Source organism: Strix uralensis, chromosome 1 (genome assembly GCF_047716275.1).
Source record: "Strix uralensis isolate ZFMK-TIS-50842 chromosome 1, bStrUra1, whole genome shotgun sequence".
Taxonomy (NCBI): domain Eukaryota; kingdom Metazoa; phylum Chordata; class Aves; order Strigiformes; family Strigidae; genus Strix; species Strix uralensis.
In genome coordinates this window covers 114773925-114794109 of record NC_133972.1, presented here as the reverse complement: position 1 = coordinate 114794109, position 20185 = coordinate 114773925, and the positions used below count along the sequence as shown (strand labels likewise).

The following is a 20185-nucleotide window of genomic DNA, read 5'->3' as shown; positions in this document are numbered from 1 at the left end:
AGCAAGTTTAGAAACCACAAATTCAATCATATGTTCCTGTTTCCTCTGTTGGAAATCAGGATATGCATGTAGGGGAACTAGTGCATTCCTGGACTTTGCTATGGAGTCAAGAAACAGCTAGTGTCTGGCCAAAAGTATTTATATATATATTTATGAATTTATGCATTTTTATAAATTTATAAATATTTATGAGGTACCCTTCTATTGTCTTCATCCTTACCTTATCTATTCCCTGTGTTTGTAGGGATAAATAAAAACATATGTGTTTTTTTGTAGGCCATTCTGCTCTGTAGTTTCCTACATGTCACCTAATCTTGAGAGTTCAAAGTCATATGAAGGTGCTGACTCATAATTAACAGGCATGGGTGCTGCTTCTGGGCAACTCATTTAACTGTGGGACTAAATTATGGGGTTCCATTTTAGGAGAAATTTCAATGATTTCTCACGAAGAGCTTCTGTGAGGATGATAAAGGTACAACAGGAAATAATTAGAGCCAGTTTCTATTCCTTATGCTAAGGAAAATAAGCCATAACCTTGTGTGCAGAATGCAGAATATGGGGTGATTTTTAACTTATTAAATTTCTTTTTCACTGGTGTAAACTCAAAATAATTTCATTAGCTTTATTGGACTTGTCTTTCTTATTTTCTGTTGTTACTATGGCAGATCAAAATACAGCATCAGAATAGAGCTTCAAGCCTTCATTTTCAAGCTTCAGCTTTCTTATAGATAATGATGATATGCTTAGTATTATATGCTGTTATTTATACACTAGTAGGGTTCATATTGTATAATGAGGGTAGAAGAAAGAATGTTCTTTACCTAGATAGCCTTCATATGGGGGAAAAAAAAAAAAAAAGCAATGGTTTTACTTAAAATTGTGTATATTTCTTTCAATAATATAAGAGTTTAAAAATATTACTATTGTATTTGCTCTCATTAACAAAGACATGGAGAGAATAATTTTCACTGAAAGTTTTTGTTTCTTAAGGCAATGTAATTTCTGTTATTGCTTCTTTCTTTCTGGATATTATACTTGTGTAGCTAGATATTATGCTGTAGTCTTCTTGTTTTGATTCTGATTATATTTCTCCTTTTTTGTTTTAGAATTTTATTGAAAAACAATGTATTCTAGGTTTGCACAATTTATAATTATGATTTCATATCACACTGCCTAGTAAAATCCTGATTCTATTTTCATTTTCTTACTTTAGAGTTGTTTGCTTGTAGTTTCATTAGTGGAAAAATGTTTTTACTAACGTAATCCATCAATTTTTTAATGGTATTTTTGAATATGGCATTTTTTGAAACATATTGCTATATGGCATAATATGGATATGCCATTTTATTACATAGGCAATGGGGATTTGGAAGTCTTTTATTGTTGCTTTATTGACATCAGCTTGAATTTGGCCTTGAGGCCCATGACCACCAAGCTCTAAGATCAGTTATTTTTCCTTGGAAAACAAACTTACCCATCTCTATCACTTCTCTTTCTTTCCTGGCCTCAGTAGCTACCATTCCTTAGCCTCACTAACTCAGACAGGTACAGAGTTTCAGGATGGATATTTAATGATTAGTTCAGTGTGCCTGCTGTTATAATGTGTCAGTGTCACCAAATCACTCATTGAACCCTGCGGGAATATTCTTTTGCTGAAAAAAGGCAAATGCACTGTAGCAGCGATAACTGCATGCTTCACCAGGTAAAGGAGCTGTTTTCCTGACTGTTGTCACTCCAACTTATCTTGCAGCAGCCATAACCCCATGCAGTGCAGGAGTAGCCAGCCTTGGGCAGTTGGTCTGGTTCTGAATGCCATTTGCGAGCTGTGCATGACCCTTTGCAGAGGTACAAGCACAACTCCTGGGCATTCAAAATGCTCTCAAACTCACTTTTCACATCCACAAGCTCCTAAATGTAATGGAGGTTAATTTGGTATCTCCTGAGATTAAAAAGATGTCCAACCTTTGGAGAAAAGGCTGTCTGGAGATGCAATTTTTTTTAGTTGACAGAGAAACTCCCTGTTTGTTTCTGGAGTTGCTTTCTGAGCATATCAGATTCCCTTTTTCTTTTATTATTTTTTATTGATCTCTAGCTCTACATTTGGCATACCTAAGGCAGAATGAGTAGGGTGCTGCTCTTTTTGTTATATTCTTATACTAGCCAATTTTCTTGTGTAATGTTGTCTTTAGCTTTACCTGGGCCCAATACAGACTTTCGACTCCCAAACTTTTATTATTGGCAGTGCTGGAGGAGTAAGCAGGACTGTGACTCAACTTTTAGGACATGATGTTAGAATTCAGATTTTACTGAAAACCAGGAGGGAGGGGGAAAATATAGTTAAGAAAACAGAAAAGAAACTAAATGTTTGCCTTATTGCAATTTTTCTCAATAGCAGAGTACTTCCCGTCAAGGGAACATCTTTGTCATTTAACCAAGACCCTGTAAAAGGAAACAAAGTCATTTCTCATACTTACCTAGGAGTATTAGTATGCAAGCCAAAATGGCAACTAAAGCTTCTGTGCTGAGACCCATGGAATACATGAAAGCTCCGTATCGACAGTAGAAGGTGTTAACTTTGGTGTCACAGTCGCAGACAGTGATGGTGAGAGTATTTGTGCTCGTCAGTGGTGGGATTCCATTATCCAGAATTAATATTGGCAAGTAGAAAGAAAACTGCTCTTGCCTTCTGAAACCACTTTTTGCTGTGAAAATTCCAGCTGTGTTATCTAAAAGATAAATTATTATGCATGATATGCATTTATTACTTTTAACAACAACAATAAAACTCCAGTGGAATCTGACCTATTTGAAAACAATAGTACTGTGCAAAGCTACATATTAAGAAAGTTAAAAAAGTAAAATCAGGCACTGACATGTGGTGGGTTTTTTTCTGTCAATCGTGAATAAATTGCATTTATTTTTGACATATGTATTCCAGGGGCAATAATAAAATTCGACCTAGGAGCTCTGTTTTTAATGTTCAGAGCTAAAAAAATTCCCACTGTGTTCAGTACCTGACACCTGCCCAGACTAATTAATTGGTTCTTAAAATGGTTCCATGTAACCATCTGCTACGAATCCAGCAGTTCACAGATGAAATATAGACAGTTTACCAATCAAAAGGTTTCAAAAGTGTGTCTGACAGCACACAGAGGAAGCAGGTGGCAAGGAAGAGAAAGCAAGAAAAAAGTCCACTAAAATAGTCTCTTATTTCTTTCCCTGACTCAAAATCTAGATCTGTCTAAGCTCCTACTATCTAAATTAATAAAAAGTTGCTAGAGGCTCTTACCTTGCTTTGTATTTAACTATTAGTTTAGAAATCAGTTCTGTAGAAAACCCAGTAAGCAGCTTAAATTCAGCTCCTGCTGCATATCCACTAATTCAAATCTGAAACTTAGTTTATTGCAAAACAAATTAGCCTTGTCTAAATCTGTGTATAATGGAAAGAAAAATCTATAAATATTTACATGTCAGATTTTTTTCTCATGTCAGCGTGAAATACTGCATGCATGCATACATGTACATAGAAAAAAAAAATGCTTCTGCCATTATCTGTATAATATATCCAAGCAGTCTACTGAAGTTAACTCCCTCACATTTAAGTTCTTCTAGGTTTCTGTCATAGTTCAGTAACTCTGAGATAAAATGCTCCAGATGTGTAGAGCTGCTTTTGCTTTTGCCTAGGAATGTCCCAATTCACCCAGCCATTTCTATGAAATGCAGCAGAAGGAAGAGAGGAAGAGATTGAGAGATGATTGTACCATATTTTAAAAGATTTTTTTTCCACATCAATAGCCACCAAAAGGAACTGGACATAATTGCCTTGTGTGTGGCTCTACTTAGGCCTTGTGCAGAATGAACAAATGTGGGAAAGGCTCACGGCTTATATGCAGTTTGACCTTAATGCAACAACTTATCTCATCCTGGCATTGAGTGAGAGGTTAATGAAGCTGGGAATTGAAATACGTATTAATACACTGACTAACTTTGGAGATATTGAGAGCAGTTGTTTGCTGTTCAACATAGTCTGAACTTTCCAAAACTTGTTTCCATTGATTTATTCACCTAGCCAGAACATTCAAATAATTAGCAAAGTCAGTAAGAACAACGTGTACTTTAGCTGAATCTGAAGAAGCTCTTCTTTGAAGTCTCAGCAGACTGACTCTAAGTGGTCATCATCCCTGAAATTCCATCAGATATTGCACTCAACGTTTTCACCGCAGAGTGATTTTGCTCGATATCTCTATATATCACTCTTTTAATAAGAGTCTCAGTCAATAACAGTTCTGAATAATATTAAAGTACATATAGAAGACGTTTGTATGATGTCATCAGTAATCAGCGTATGCAGTTTAAAATGTATTAGGAAATAAGATTACATTCGTATTTATCTGTGTTTATAATTTTGATCTTGCTAAAGTGATGAAGTAACATATTAAAAGCAAACTTCTCTTTCTGGTGGTCTTGTTTCATAAACAAATAGATAATTTTAACAAGAAAGTTTCCCACTATATCCTACGTTATGAAAATAAATTTATTTCCTTGAAATAAATCTGTCTTCTTCTGTTTGTTACCCTTCTGAAAAAGGAATATAAACTGTTTGGTATTACTGAGTTATTGTTTTGAAGTGCACCTCATATCTTATAATGACAATTTCTATTTAAGTGGAAATCTCTATAAAATTAGTGATGTGAGGACCACTCACATATCTTATACTGACTATTCCTATTTAAGTGGAAATTTCTAGTGATATAATGAACACTAGAAGCATGCATTTTTCATTAGGAAGGTCCTAAAGAGGTACATGAATTACACTACCTTTATTATCTTTGACAATAAAATGTGAGTTGTTTGTGGCCTCCTGGGCCAATGAGAAGTAAAAATGGTGACCTTCTGCTGAGTCATCTTGATCCACTGCACTGATACTTTGAATTAGCTGTAAACACAGATAAACATAATTGTTTAAGAATAGAAGCATTTACTTGCCCTTTAAAACAATAAAAGGACGTATCAGGTATGTTAAACTGTTAATGTTAGAGATGTGATCTGTGAATACATACTGAGTGTATGTTATGCACTCACAAATACACACCTTCAATACCCAAACAGGCTTATTGAGACTCACTTTCAGTAAATACGTTGCTTTGATTTTTCATCTATTTTAGACAGGCAGGCATTAAAATCTTGAAAAAATGTAAAATATTGTCTGATTCAATAGACCAGGGGTAAATGAAGTTTCCATAAATGAAAAAAAGTAATCAAATGTATAGTGTTTTGTCCTTTTTTTTTTTTTTTCAAGGTGAAAAGTATATCATTCTACATTTGAACAAATCCCACTACACAAACACGATTTTCTTCCAGCCCACAAACACATTGACATCATTCAACTGATATATTGTAGCTCCAGTAAGTGAGATATGGTGACAAGTTCATGTGCTGAATTGCTGATTCTGGGTATTATAGCAGATGGATTATGAAACTTTTTAGCTGCTTTTTCTCAAGAAAGCAAAATAGTCTTCATTTACAAATATGTCAAACCAGATAGACATTGCAAGATAAAATAAATAAATAACAGTTATCATTCAAAAGAATATCTTTAATCTCTGTAAATAAACAATCACACTAGTTAACATAATCTTTCTGCTTAAAAAGAACTTATATTTATTATTTTTATCACAAAGTATTTAATGATGTGAAAGTCTGCATGTATTTGTAAGTGAGGTGAGTATCCTCGCCGATCTGGAGGAAAGTAAACTTATGTAAGCCCACCAATTTAAAGAAAAGATAGTGTCCAATTTTGAACTTGGGCTCTATTTTTTCAGTCATCTCATGTCCTGTAGGTATTTTTACCCAAGACACTTGAAGCCTCAACTGTCCCCAAAACAGAAAACACCTGAATGCTACAAGTGGTGCTTTAAAAGCAAAGCAGTAAGTCAAGGGAATTGACTACAGCTTTCCATCTATGCCTTTGAAAATTCTTTCCTGATTAAATCATTTTTCAGTAAAAAAACTAAGACTTCAGCACACATTATTTTTTCTTTTAAAGCAAGCTAAGTTTGATGAAATCATCACAGCAGAGTACAAAATGTGGTTTACACCCCAGAAGCTTCGTATTCTTAGCATTGTTCCCTTTTTGTATGTCAAATGTATTTCAAATCTATATTTTCACTCTATGAAAAAATGAGGACCCTTGAGATTTTTTTATTGCCACTAATGAGAGGAGTGATTGTTCAGTGATGTACCTGGTGACAGTGTACAAAGGATGAAGCTTCTTGGAATTTTTTCCCTTTCTTCAGAGCAAACAAAATAGCTAAAGTGATGCAAATACAGGTATAGGCATGCAGGTCAATAAATCAGTGAAGAGCAATAACCGATCACTAATATTACCTTGAGAACAAACCACAGGCTTCATTTTTATAAGGGAATACAGTTCCCAGAATATGCTCAATATGAACAGCAGTAGAGAACAAAACTATACATCCAGTCTAAAACATGAACAATGGCACATTTTCATGATAATATTCTGACATATACCTCAAAAAATTAAAAACCACTATGATGACCTTTGTTGACAATTTACTGGTAACATCTCTATGGCTGCAGCTGAGAAAAAGCTTTGTATGGATGTATATCTGTCTGTACAATTCAGGGTCTGTCAAGCTAGACCAAATATGCAGAGTAACATAGTAATCTACAAAGACAACTTAGGCACATCTAATTTGGTTTGGTTTGGTTTGAATGTAGTTGCTTAGTAGAGAAGAATTACCTGCTTACCAAAAAAAACCCCCAAACCAAACCCAATCATTAATTATAGATTTCATTCTGATTAACAGGTATTTAATCAGATATTAGCAATGTCTTTGGAAAGTATATTTTTAGGTGTTTATCATGTTTGGAAATCATAAAATTATTCCAGTGGTAAAGTAGATACTGTTTTGTTATTTCATTATTAACTTCTGTTAGTTTAGATAGAGAATGTATTTGACCCCATAGATATTATCTATATCTGATCCAATCAATAAAATTCTGAGGAGTATGTGGCTGACTGAAAAAAAAAAAAACCAAACCACATCTTCCCTTGCTTTGATCTGTACTGTGCTGTTCTACACAAACCTAAGACTCCTATGGTTATTCTAGACATATTCACATGCCTTTAAGAATTCACCTTAGAAGCAGGGGAATATTTTTAACATAAGGACAAGGCAAATCCTTATTGTTTATTTCTTACTGTATCACTTCCACTAAGATTCAGCAAAACCCAGATGAGTCTATAAAATATTCAGAGAGCAATAGGCAGCTCTGATTTTGCTGACTCTAAATGAAAAATCCCCCAGAGAGAAGGAAACTTTCTTTTTTTTTGTAGTTTCCTAGGCTTTTGTACATCTAACCTAGGAGATTCTAGACTTTCACCAGGGAAACTGACATCACAGCCTGAAAAACTGCACTTATTGCTTGTGAGTCAAGCTTTAAAAATCCCCACATTTTAGTGTGTAAACGGAGAAAATAGAGCAAATGATGTGTTGTTTTCTGCAAGGTTGTATCAGTTGTTGTATTGACCAGACTGAAATTTAATTGCTGTAAAATTTCTTATTTCAAGGCATATTAATGTAGAAGTTTTAATAATCCAACAGTCCTTTTGAAAATGTACGTTTCTTTAAAACTGAGATTAATTCCCTTGATTTTTCTTGAAAAAATTATTTCAGTTCATGGTGTGTGGGCCTCATTTACTGTTTCTTTTCAAACACACTGAGATCCATGCTGGGAACAACAGGGGCTCCTTTGATCAAAGGTCACAAAAAGATATGTCCTGCTATACTCAGTTTCCCCATCCATCTAATTAGTGGGCACTTTCAACTAGTAAATATCATCAGTGAGGGAGTCTAAGATATCAGTAACAGCTCTGATCTCTCATTGATTATTTTGTATAGAAGAGATTTTCTGTAAACCCTTCTGGGTTGACTGTCTAGCTGGGTGTTGTTTATTTTGCAAATACCAAGTTATGGAGCATGGAGTAGTTGACTGCCTGGTAGTCTTGATGAAAATTAATTGAAAATTCATTTCCTCAACTCAAAGTGGTCTCACTGAATTGGAATTATGGAGAAGTCCAGAAGGAAAAAGAAAACTTCTCTGTTACAGTCCTTTCTGTTTCTAAGAGCTTTGTTTCTACCAAGTTCAACTTAAGGCATAGACTGTCCATCTGAACAAATATCAGTACCATTAATTTTGATGCTACAGTACTCTGAGTATATAATTTGGAGTTCTTTGTGCATGCTTCCATACCCAGCTATAGTGTTACTATTTCCATTAGACAGATGGAAGGAAGTAGGAAAAGATTTGCCACTTCTTTCTTTCTAGTTTAGGGTTTTTTTTGTATTGCTTTTCACCCAATATCCTTCAATAGGAGTTCTGCTGTGGTTTATAGGATGTAAGAGATCTGATCACCCACCTGTTCTGGGAGTGCAGAACTGGTGTTGTTCAAATTGGCAGAGGTCTTACAAGTAGTAGAATTTTTCTTATTGCTTAATAATCTTTGATGACCATCAGAATTTAGTGCAGGTAAAAGATTAAAATGTTCACTACTATAATCACCTGCATTTTCCAGGTAGACCTTCTACCTCAAGACCAAGGTTCCCCTTTTGACTGCTTCTATTACTTTTTTGAAAAGCAAATTGGCACAATATTGATCTGACTTCTCTGGGTCTACAGTAAGATGCTTCTGCTCATCTATAAATAAAATGGTGTACCTCTCAGCAAAGGAATAACGATCATAAAGCTCATGCCATGACACTTAGGTGCCTTTTACGTTTGTTTGTATATGCTGATAAAATCTTCCTACCTATTCCATTCTGCTGTGAAATAATGTTGTAGAATCATGGTCTGTATAAAACAGAAAAAGGGAATTTTCCATGGACTGCTATGTCCACTGTTTCGAAATGTCACAGGTAACACTAAGTGCATCTGCAGGGGTAGCTTAGAGTAAGGGCCTGCTAGAATGTATGGTGCTTTCACAGCTTCACCATGTTTTTATACTCTAAAGGATGCTTTCATTGTTTTTTTTCTTTTTAACTTTTTATTTTCTTATCACTACTGCTCAGATATTTTTTGTAAATGAAATATGTTTCCTGCATGATATGAAGAAAGACCAATATCCACAAAAGGGCTGAAATTGCCATGCATACAAATAGGTACGTTCTGAATAGTCAGCTTGCTTATACATCATGTAAGATATTTGATATAGATTACATCAAACTTTTAGGCTGCAGTTTCAGGGTGAGTTAATTTATTAATTAATTGGGAATTAAGCTTTCTGGGTCAAATACATTCCTGTTGAGATGTCTCTAGTGTTACATTTGGGACAGATTTGGTCCACTTTGTGTTCTGATCATTCTTATAGAATATTTCCTCTAGAATTCAACAGTCTGTAGTTACCATACACATACATAAAGGGTAACTAAAAAGAACTGATACCACATTGTGGTCATCATTTACCATGTCTTCATACAGTTATAAGGTCAGAAGGTGCAATCGAAAGGGAATCACGGGTTTGGATGCCTTATTAATATTGTTCTATTTGATCTGATACTAGCTATAGCTGTAGTAGGATAGAAGTCTATTTTACATAACAATTTTCATGTTCAAGTCATTTTGAAAATAATGTATTTAATACTGGTGGTGCAGTGAAAGTGGTTTTTCAATGTGCAAAAGGAAACTTTAGTTGTGGTTAGCATACAGCTGACTTTTGGATTATAGGACACTACAGAACTGTAACATGAACTGGATAGTGAAAAATCCATCCAAGATGTCTAATAAACACGATGAATGGATTTAGAATGGTGCCAAAAAACACCTATCTATCTCCTTTACATCTATTTTTATTGCCATATTTCAGATTATATTCTCACAGACCAAAATGTAATCCTTTTGTTTGAATGTCTTTTGGACACTATACTAAACATGTCTGTAACTCTGACAAAACCACTCTACAGGGTCGTGAAGATCAACACTCATGCAATAAAAGTAGACAAAGAATTTTTGATAACATTTCAGAAAATCCAAAACATCAAAACAAGCCTTCTTCTCTAGACTGAAGCTACCATTAACAGCCTATGAGTTTCAATAATTAGGACAACAATTAGTTTTATTCATGATGTGTTTCACATCCTTCATCTTAACTTAGTATACTCTAAGGCTGTGTAAAAGTAACTTAATTGCCACATGACTCTACGTTGCTTTTGTTGTAAACCAGACACCAAGAAAAAGGCACTCGAATAAGACAATTTGGTTTTTGACAGCATCTTTCCCTCTGCAGTGCCTATCCTTCCTTTCTCCCAGACCCTATAATCGGGGGGATGCAAATATATTTTGGAATGCCTCATGAAAGTATACACAACTCAGCTGAGATCAGGAAAGGGAGTGAATTCCAGAAGTTCAGAACATCTCTGAGAATATCTCTCAGCATATAATTTCCAAGTAAATGGATAGCTATTTTAGACATTGAAATGCGATAGAGTATCTCTACAAACTTTGATCTCAACTCATAACATGTAAGAAGATAACTGAGCTGTTTGGAGTTGATTGCAGAAATATGGTTAAGAAAGAAAACATATGTAATGTCATGATTAAGCCCTTCAACTGCTTAAACTGATTGTTCTGAAATGTGAATTGTGTTGTTCAGTAGACAACCAGGCCATTCATAAAATAACTTTTGAAGTTTTTGGCTTCTTGCTGATGAAAATAAAGAACCTTCTTTCTGTGAGTATAAAGTTAAAAAAAAGAATAACACTGAAGGAGATACATCAACTATCAATTCTGTTTTAAATCATAAACATTGAAAAAAATATGATAAACTCTGACTGTGACAATTATTTACTTCAGTAGCAATTTCCTGTTGTTCTTCCTAAGACCATTTTTTAATGAGAAGACTGTTTAACGTTATTGTCATGGTCTCCAGAGGCTAAACTAAAGATGCCTGTGACTCTCAAAAACCTATAGTAATTAAAAAGGAAAAAAAAAAAAAAAAACACCAAGAAAAATAAAATCTAGAGTAACATTTTGCCTGTCTGTAAAAGATCATGCTCATCCTTCATTCAGATATTACAATGTTAAAGAGGAATGATTTTGTATCTTATGCTCAAAGAGTTTATTATTATTGTTACTACTATTCTTTACAGTGCCATTTTCTCCAGTGATTCTCAAAATACTTAATATATATATATACTTGATTGTTATTGAAAAGTAGCCAATAACAGGTTAGCATAAAGATGTTATTTATCAGTAGACAACTATGGAATAATAAAAACCTTGGGAAATAAATCACCTCCATTTTTATATTATAGGTAAGTCCAAAACATGGATTATAAATATCCATTTTATAAGCTTCCATATTTTATTCATGGTGCCTTGAAGACAAGGAACATGAAGTGGCATTTGCTTTAATGCATGTACTTTGATTTGACGACGTGTTACCCAAAGACCAAAAGAAATGGCTTGATCCAAGTCCCTCTGAACCAGAGGTAGCCTTTGCAAAGTCAAAAACTACCAAATGCAGAACAAAAAAACCAACTGTTAATAAAAACATTTATAAATGGATGGGAAAAAACTATAAAGAAATTGCTTTTGCTACAAAGAAAACTTTATTTAACTGCAGACTAATCAAGGTCAAAGCAAACCAAGCTGGTGTAAAAAGAAAGGCTCTGTGATTCAGAAATCAAAACAACAAAATGTTTGAATGGAACTATCACAAATATTGAAAAGGTCTCTTTCGTCTGCCCAAAGAATGTTTTAAAGTGGTGAAAAAACGTAGATTTTTCTGTTTATAGCTTTTTGTTGTTGCTTTTTTTGTTGCTCCTTTTGTATCTTTTTTTTTTTTTTTTTTTTTTGAGAATTTTGAATATCCTAGTTTTCCTCTTGCAGTTTTCTTTTAGACTCCTGTGTGGATCCTGGTGTCATGCTAATTGCATAATTTAGAGTTTAGGCTGTAGAACAGGATTACTTAAGAAAAATGTAAAGCTGTAGAGGAAAGTGGGTGAGGAAAATGGAGAGTCAGCAGTGTACCTGGGGGGTTAGGGTAGCTGACTGATGGACCCCATTTGCCTGGGGGGTGAGTAAGAAATGAAAAAAATCCTCCAGGGAAGGATGTTTAATAGGGCAATCTCATAAACTCTCATCTAGGAAAGGTGTTGCAAGGACCGTGACTTAAAGATCTTCAAATTTCCACTGAACTAGACAGGATTGGAATTTGGTTCCCAATAAATTATTTCTAACCAAAGAGCACAATGAATCTGGTTTGAATCTGGTCTAATTCTGGTTGTTCCAGACTACATTATGCTGTTGCTGTAAATATCAGGCCTAGTTTTAATTTCTGTGACGTGAACATGAATCAAATCTGTGTTTTAAGTTGGTATTGTTTAAGAAATTTCTGTTTGTATTTCTCCATTACCTGTTTTGGCAGACAAAGAAGTGTATTGATTTTGTTTTAAAGGGGTAAAAATACATATCAGTCTTCTGAAATCTAAAATTCAAACTATACACATACCAACAGAACTGATTTTACAATAGATAAAACACAGCCTGTACTTACAGCACTGAAATAATCAATATTAAAGAAATTGTAACATCTCAGACCAAATCTTCATTGTAATGAGAAAGCTGATGGTTAGTTAACTCCTTCACACTTACCTGTCCAGAAACCGCATTTTCACAAACAAATGTTTCATAATATTTGGGGAATTCTGGCGCATGATCATTAACATCAAGAACTTGGATATACACATTTGCTTCTGAAATTTTTTCAGGATTTCCTAGTGGTTAAAAAAAGACAGAATTCAGAAGTTATAATCTACTACATATTTTAAATGTAGGCATTAGAAAATTTTACTTATATTCTGCAGAGAAGAAAATAGTCACCAAGACTTATAGACACATTTTATATTAAATCTTTTTAATAAGTTCAAATATATCCTACACATACAAAGAAGGATTTTTTTTTTTTTTTTTTCTGGAGTTCTGTTTACAAGAGATGGTGGGATTTTGTTTTTGTTTTTTTTTCACTAATCCATCACATTAGATTATAATAGTATATCTTGTAATATATGAAGATATTTAATGTAAATTTTTTTATTTATTCACTCATTCATTTACCAAGTCAGAAACTGATTTAAATGTAAAGAATAAAATCTGATCTGTAGAAATTAAATGAGGGTTTTTTGTATGTAGAACAATTTACTGTACTAGTCGTGTAAGGGTATGTGGATGGAGTGTCTGCTCCTCTTAGGGTATCTGGTCAAGGAGTTTATTCAATGCAACAGGGTTTAATAAGAAAAGGAGGAAACCATAAAGAAAAACATAGAGGGACACAAACCTGAGGGACAAATGATAAGGGACGAGGTGATGAGAATCAAACCTAGTCAGGCACACTAATTGATGGGGGCATGTAAGAGTGTGAGAAAGTTTACTCCTGCGAGGTTATCAGATCGGAGACATTATCAATTGGGAAACTGAGGGAGAAAAAGGGGAAAAAAAACCCCAAAATATACCAAGATACAGACCTGACAAAGCAAACATGGAGACAATGACAAGGAAAAAACCTCATGATAATTGATGGGTTATCCAGAAACCACAGGACAACAATTCCAGGTAGATCAACCTGGACTTTGCCACTGGTAAGACTGTAAACCAGAGGGACTGCAGACCCAGAGGGGGGTTGGAATCAGTGGAGGTGTACACACCCATGGGGGACGTGCAGGGAGGAACAAAGAGGAGGCAGACAGAAAGGGGTATAACAGGGCTAGTCAGTACACTTGTCTGACTGAGCCCTGTGCCTGGTCAGTCATATCATCTTATATCTTGATAAATCTTTTCTTAGCTATCTCTCTGCATAATCTCACTCTCTATCATTGTATGTGTGTACATGTGCTTCAGGGACTAAGTACCAGCTACTGATGAGACCTCTGTGTGTGTGAGAGTGAGAACTGGTGCAAGCTACTGGAGTCAGACAGGGATGTGGGCGCCCCTGGCCTATGGTGCCGGCTACTGGACTGAGTGGGGAGTGCAGGGGACAAGTGTCTGTATCTTCCCCAAACTGGGTGTGCAGGGGGTCTGTGTGTGCTTTCATTAGCAAGCTTTAAGCTGGACTCAACAGTGAGTAGGGGGTCCTTGAGTCCAGGTGAGGTGCTCAGGGGCAGACCTGTGAATGTGGGGTGTGGGAGTGTCAGCTCTGCGCAGCTGTGGAAGATTCAATATGTTAAGAGTTGAATCATGTGTTACTGGTAAATGATTAAGAGGCAAGTCGGCATTGGCCTGTCAGCCCTGCACAGCTGTGGGAGATTCAATACTTAAGAGCCAAATCGACATTGGTTGGGGGAGCTCTGTTTTGGGAGCTCAGCAAAGGTAGAGAGCTCTGCTTGAGAGAACTCTGCTTGGTGAGCCAGGTAGGCGCTCTGTGCTGGCTTAGAGAAGCGCCAGCTCTGCTTTGCGCTGGCCTGGAGAAGCAGCAAGGCTTGGAGGAGAAACAGGTCTTGGAAGAAAGATAAGTCAGCTTGGAGAATGTATGGAACTGTTTTGGGAGAGGGTTGATGACTGTCTAGTTGCTGATTTGCTTATCATGAAGAGCTAAGGTAGCCAGAGCATAATGAGAGCATAAGTATGTACCATTGTAATAATAAAGGATTTTTTTTCTGCACTTCAATGGAGAGTCTGTGCCTCAGTTGCCATAGTGGGGTGTATGAGGGATGAGTGTGTGAGTGCTGTGGGTTTGCCAGCAAGCATAGAGCATGGACTAGATGGTGAGCTGGGGATCCATGAAGCAGATAATAAGACCTGGGATCCAGGCAGGGGTGTCAGGCTGACAGAGGCTCCATGCAGGTGCTGATGGGATCCATGAGTGTGCATGTGCTTATGAACCTGGAGACTGATGTGTGTGTGCCTGCACTAGTGACCTTCTGCCTCTCCATCTGAGGAGAAGGAGGGGACTTGGCTGTCCTTGCAGTTTATGTAAGTCCTGTATGCAGGCGCTACTGAAGGCAGTCCCTTGTCGGTGGCAGTCTGTGTGACCTGCCATCTTAGTGTCCTCTGTGTGTGTGTGTGTCTGGGACATGTGCTTATCTTTGCTACAGGTTGAGTCTGCAAACACTAAAGCATCAGCCACATCCCTTAGCCTGAGCAGAGGCCTTGGGTCCCCAGACAGCAGGTTGGGCTCCAGCAGCTGAGCAGGAGGGTCCAGGGCTGGAGCACCTCAAGGATGTGGCTGCACTTTCTTACATTACTTAACATCATGGATACTATAATGATTGGTGACAATTCTTTAAGAAATTCTATTGCTCTTCCTCTTCTTTAGCATTTTGAAATGTTGAAGCTTTGGGAGAAAATGTCACCAAAATTCACATGCTTTAAAAATGTTTCTGCCACTACCAGACATGGAGTATCAGTGGACACTGATACATCACCCTACCCAGAAAGCTGAGACTTTGAATTTTGGACAACAGAGCTGTTCTATCCACTGGTCTCCAAATATGTATGTGTGAAGAAGTCTGATTTTTGCCCAGGCATGTCTAAAGCATTACTGCTGATAGACTTCATAGACTGAGCTTATAGCTTTGTTCCAAGTATTAATTGTACAACAGGATTAATTCCTATGCATTTTGTACTGCTTCTGTTATACAAGCATACTTTATTATTGTATATATCTAAAGCCACTTTATTACTTTGGCTTTAGATGTAAAAACTATGTCAGTATGGCTTATTCCCATATGAAAAAGAAAATAAACTCCGCTAATATAAGGCACTTTTTTCCTGCATTTACACAAGGTTATATTGTTATAACTGCCTCACACAAGGAAAAGCCAGACCTAACTATGCTAGTTTCATGGTACAAAATTTGCATGTAGACTAGGCTGAAAAAAATTGTTTATGTAATAAAAATGTTTGTCACCTGAAACTAAGGGAAGGAAGATCTGCAGGTACAGTATTCTCCTGGCAAAACTGGCTGTTCATGGTTTGGATTGGTGTACTCTTCACTGGGTAAAACTTCGGCTGGATGAGCAGGCCCAAAGTATTGCAGTGAATAGAGTTAAATCCAGTTGGTGGCTGGTCACAATTGGTGTTCCCCAGGACTCAGTATTTGAACCAGTTCTGTTCAATATCTTTATCAACAATCTGGACAAGGGCATCAAGTGCACCTTCAGTAAGTTTGCAGCCGACATCAAGTTGAGTGGGAGTGTTGATCTGCTTGATGATAGAAAGGCTCTACAGAGGGATCTGGACAGGCTGGATTGATGGGCTAAGGCCAATTCTATGAGGTTCAACAAGGCTAAGTGCCAGGTCCTGCACTTGGGTCACAACAACCCCAGGCAATGCTACAGGCTTAGGGAAGACTATCTGGAAAGCTGCCCAATGGAAAAGGACCTGGGGGTGTTGTTTGACAGCCGGCTGAATATGAGCCAACAGTGTGTCCAGGTGGCCAAGAAAGCAAATAGAATCCTGGCTTGTATCAGAAATACTGTGGCCAGCAGGACTAAGGAAGTGCTTGTCACCCTGTACTTGGCACTAGTGAGGCTGTACCTCAAATACTGTGTTCAGTTTTGGGTCCCTCACTACAAAAAAGACATTGAGGTGCTGGAGCATGTCCAGAGAAAAGCAACAAAGCTGGTGAACTGTCTAGAGCACAAGTCTTATGAGGAGCAGCTGAGAGAACTGGGGTTGTTTAGCCTGAAGAAAAGGAGGCTGAGGGGATACCTTATCACTCTCTACAACTACCTGAAATGAGGTTGTAGTGAGGTGTCAGTCTCTTTTCCCAAGTAACAAGCGATAGCACAAGAGGAAACGTCCTCAAGTAGTGCCAGGGGAGGTTTAGATAGGATATTAGGAAAAATTTATTCACCAAAGAGTTGTCAAGCATTGGAACAGGCTGCCCAGGGAAGTGGTGAAGTCACCATTCCTGAAGGTAGATGTAGTACTTAGAAACATGGTTTAGTGGTGGACTTGGCAGTGTTAGGTTTACAGTTGGACTCAATGATCTTAAAGGTCTTTTCTAACCTAAATGATTCTATGATTCTGTGATTCTATACTGAATACCTCTCAGAAGTCCTTTGCCTATCAGCACATGGAACCCTCACTTACATGGCATAGCTCTGAGAAATGTCTGCCTTCCCCACAATGTAATTTATTCCTCTAGTAGGCAAGAAGGTTCACTGCAACAATAACATTCACATTAACTTGATGGGTTGGGTATGGACCATAGTGAGGACATTCTTCTAGTGAATAAAATAATCTTAAGACATTACAGGAATACTAAATATCTATCAATCAACCTAAATATCTATCAATCTGCTCTGTCTAAACCAAATCATGTCACTCACAAGAATATTCGTTATATGTGTTAAAATATGCCTCATGATGGGTGCTAGTGTCACTGCTCTGACTGTTCAGAAGTCCTTAAGGCATTTTCTTAAATTAGTCAAATGGACCTTTAAGAGAAAAACAAAATATACTCCTTTCTGCCTCACTTCAAACTGTACAGGTTTGGTTGGTTCTTACGTTGCTTTTTTAATGTATAATTCACTAGTTGCTTGGAGCAAACATTTGTTTTCTTGGATCTTATGGAATCTGTGCTGATAGCTTTGAGACTTTTGCCAAAGGAAATGGCAGTAAAAACAACTACCACAGAGATAAAGGGCTAGATACTCAGCAGTTTCACATTGCTATTCCTTCTGTGAAATCATTAGAGTTGTGTTAATTTCCCAAAGCTTATGATCTGTCAGAGTCATCTTAAAAGTATTTCTTTGTGGGATGACATATCTCTTGTTGAATCTCAACATCCATATAATAGGCAATGAAACAGTGCTGAGCTTATTTTTTAAATATACATAAAAAGTAGAACAAATTCCTTTTAGAAATAACACAAAGAATGTAGGACTTAACCTCTTTTACTTAAGTCAGAATCTGATATGTAGGGCAGAGATTTGGCTGAATTGGTTTTGAAAGGAAAACTTTGTAACACTTATTGAGAGGCTGGTAACACCTTTGGTGGCCTCAGTTGAATACAAAGTTACATGGGAAGGACCCAGCTACCTTGGCTTATTTCTAACTTGCTTGTTCATAAGATTCATGGATACTGTATTGGCTTTCAAACCTACCTTTTGCTTGCACAAACATTAAGATAGCACCTTTCAGCCTAGAGCTGTCATTCACATCTGTTTTCTTTTACCAAATTATCTTTCTTTTTGATTTATTTTTGGTAATAGTCTTGTTTCTACTTCCTTACTGTATTTGGGTTGTTGTGTTGTGATTGTTTTGTTTGTTTCTTTTTCCGTCAGCATATATTTAAATGGCAAGAAAAAACATTTCTCCCATTGATGTTGGAAGATAACTGTACAGAAGTTTTTAATTTTCCTGAAATCACAGGTGTTTAGTTTTGGGAGGGAGCAACACTTTACAAAGACACTCTTGGAATCAGCGTCTGGTAAATATTTAGTGAAGATTTTGGGCAAAGCAGAATGTAATTGGGGAAGATGGTAGGCAACACTTATTTTGCCTTTTATCCCTTACATGGGAAAATATTTTTCAGAATTTGAATACAGCTGTTGTACTCATAGCCTACATTAGGTTAAAGATCTTTCAATGAGCAGAAAACTTCTTTGTTATGATCTTCATGAGAGAGATCAGAACTTGAAAAACAAGGTCTGAGAGAAGAGGATAACAAATGCAATAGGATGGATCAGTGTGAAGAATTAAGCTGTTAAGATGTTTTAATTACTAGGGACCAAAATTAGTAACTTGCTTATTTTGGAGCTGTGTGAAAAGAAAAGCAGTGTCCATCTCTAGAGACAAAGTAGAACTCAGTACTTGCAGGGGATTAAAGAAAGCTTAACATTGTCATTAGCCAGTAAAAGGAAACTTGTAGTACTACTAATAATAACAGCAACAATAACAATAGCTGTTATAATGATAATTTAGGCTAAATCAAATTTCTTTACTTCCTAAAGGAAATGAACACTTTTTTTTTTTTTTTTAAAAGGACTAATTTAAAAAGTTAGAAGTCTGTCAACAGAAACATGTATGACCAAAGTGAGGTGACAATTAAATATTGAATTGATGATATGGTGCATGACTGAAACCTTCAAAGACCTGTAAGTTCTGTAGTCATGTCACAGGTCTGGAACCCACTATGAAAGGACATCTGCAAGACCCAATTGGAAAATGACTGCTGTTTCTTGTGGATAAGTCGGCTTATGACTGGTAGTGCACTTTTCCAATGGGCGTATAGAGAAATGAGTATCAAAGTAAGCTCAAGCCAGCTGTTATCATTGGGAATTTTTGTTGGTCATCTGTAGTTCAATAGAGAGAAAGCTGAAGCAGATATTCCTCTTCTAAATTAATTACTTGTCAGTCAGTCTTCATCTGACACACTTAATCAGTGTTGAGTAAAGCTGATGACTTAGGATTTCTTGCTCTCATGCATAGTTAGAATGCTCTTGTTTATGCTTCAGCCTTGTACTAGGTGGAAGCTGATTACAACCGAGTAAAAACTGATCAATGGAAACTTGATTTTTCTTGAGCTAGAACCATATTAAGCATAAAGTAGAATAAGACTCAAGAGATTGAAGGTTCCAACTGCTTGCATTTAAGGTCCAATGAATTAGATCTACTTCTGGATACCTTTAAAACATGCTATATCAATCATATGAGGATAGGACGATCCACATCACAGGTCTGCAATAACACAGGTAAGCTTCTCTTACTAATCTCTTATCCCTGTCATTGCAAAGGAGGGAAGAGGCTTGTGTTCTTTATGAATGCTAGTACCTCAGTAGGCCTGTAGGGAGCTTGCTGTTGTAATGCAGTTTCAGTATCTGTCTCAGCTGCAATGAGTATCTTGTCTGGATGGCATTCTGATTTGGCTTCAGTGGAGCCACAATGTCATCCACCAAAAGTCTCATACACGCAATGTATGTTATGACTATATTTCATGGAATAAAATGTTACTAGTTCATAATATAAATCATTTCAGGTATGTCCAGACCAACGTGACCTAACTTCAATGCTTTTGCAGACAGTGTTATAGACAGTGACCTTATCATCATTAAAGAAATAAAGAATAAGAATATGAAGATAATGAGGGCTCGGTTTCTCTACAATAACTTTCATTACTGTGAGAGACTCGCTTTCTTTTGCTGCAGGAGACACTTTT

The 20185-nt window shown here is 36.5% G+C and overlaps 1 protein-coding gene across 11 annotated transcripts in view; it reads right to left on the bottom strand.

Moving 5' to 3' along the window:
* Positions 1–20185, bottom strand: part of CDH19 (cadherin 19) — a 125411-nt gene that overhangs the window by 8435 nt on the left and 96791 nt on the right. For all 11 annotated transcript variants that reach the window (XM_074877566.1, XM_074877574.1, XM_074877556.1 and 8 more), the window contains 3 exons: positions 12679–12800; positions 4819–4936; positions 2475–2726 (listed from right to left, as the gene is read on the bottom strand). In XM_074877566.1, coding sequence (XP_074733667.1) covers positions 2475–2726; positions 4819–4936; positions 12679–12800 — 492 coding nt within the window. The remainder of the gene's footprint in view (positions 1–2474; positions 2727–4818; positions 4937–12678; positions 12801–20185) is intronic.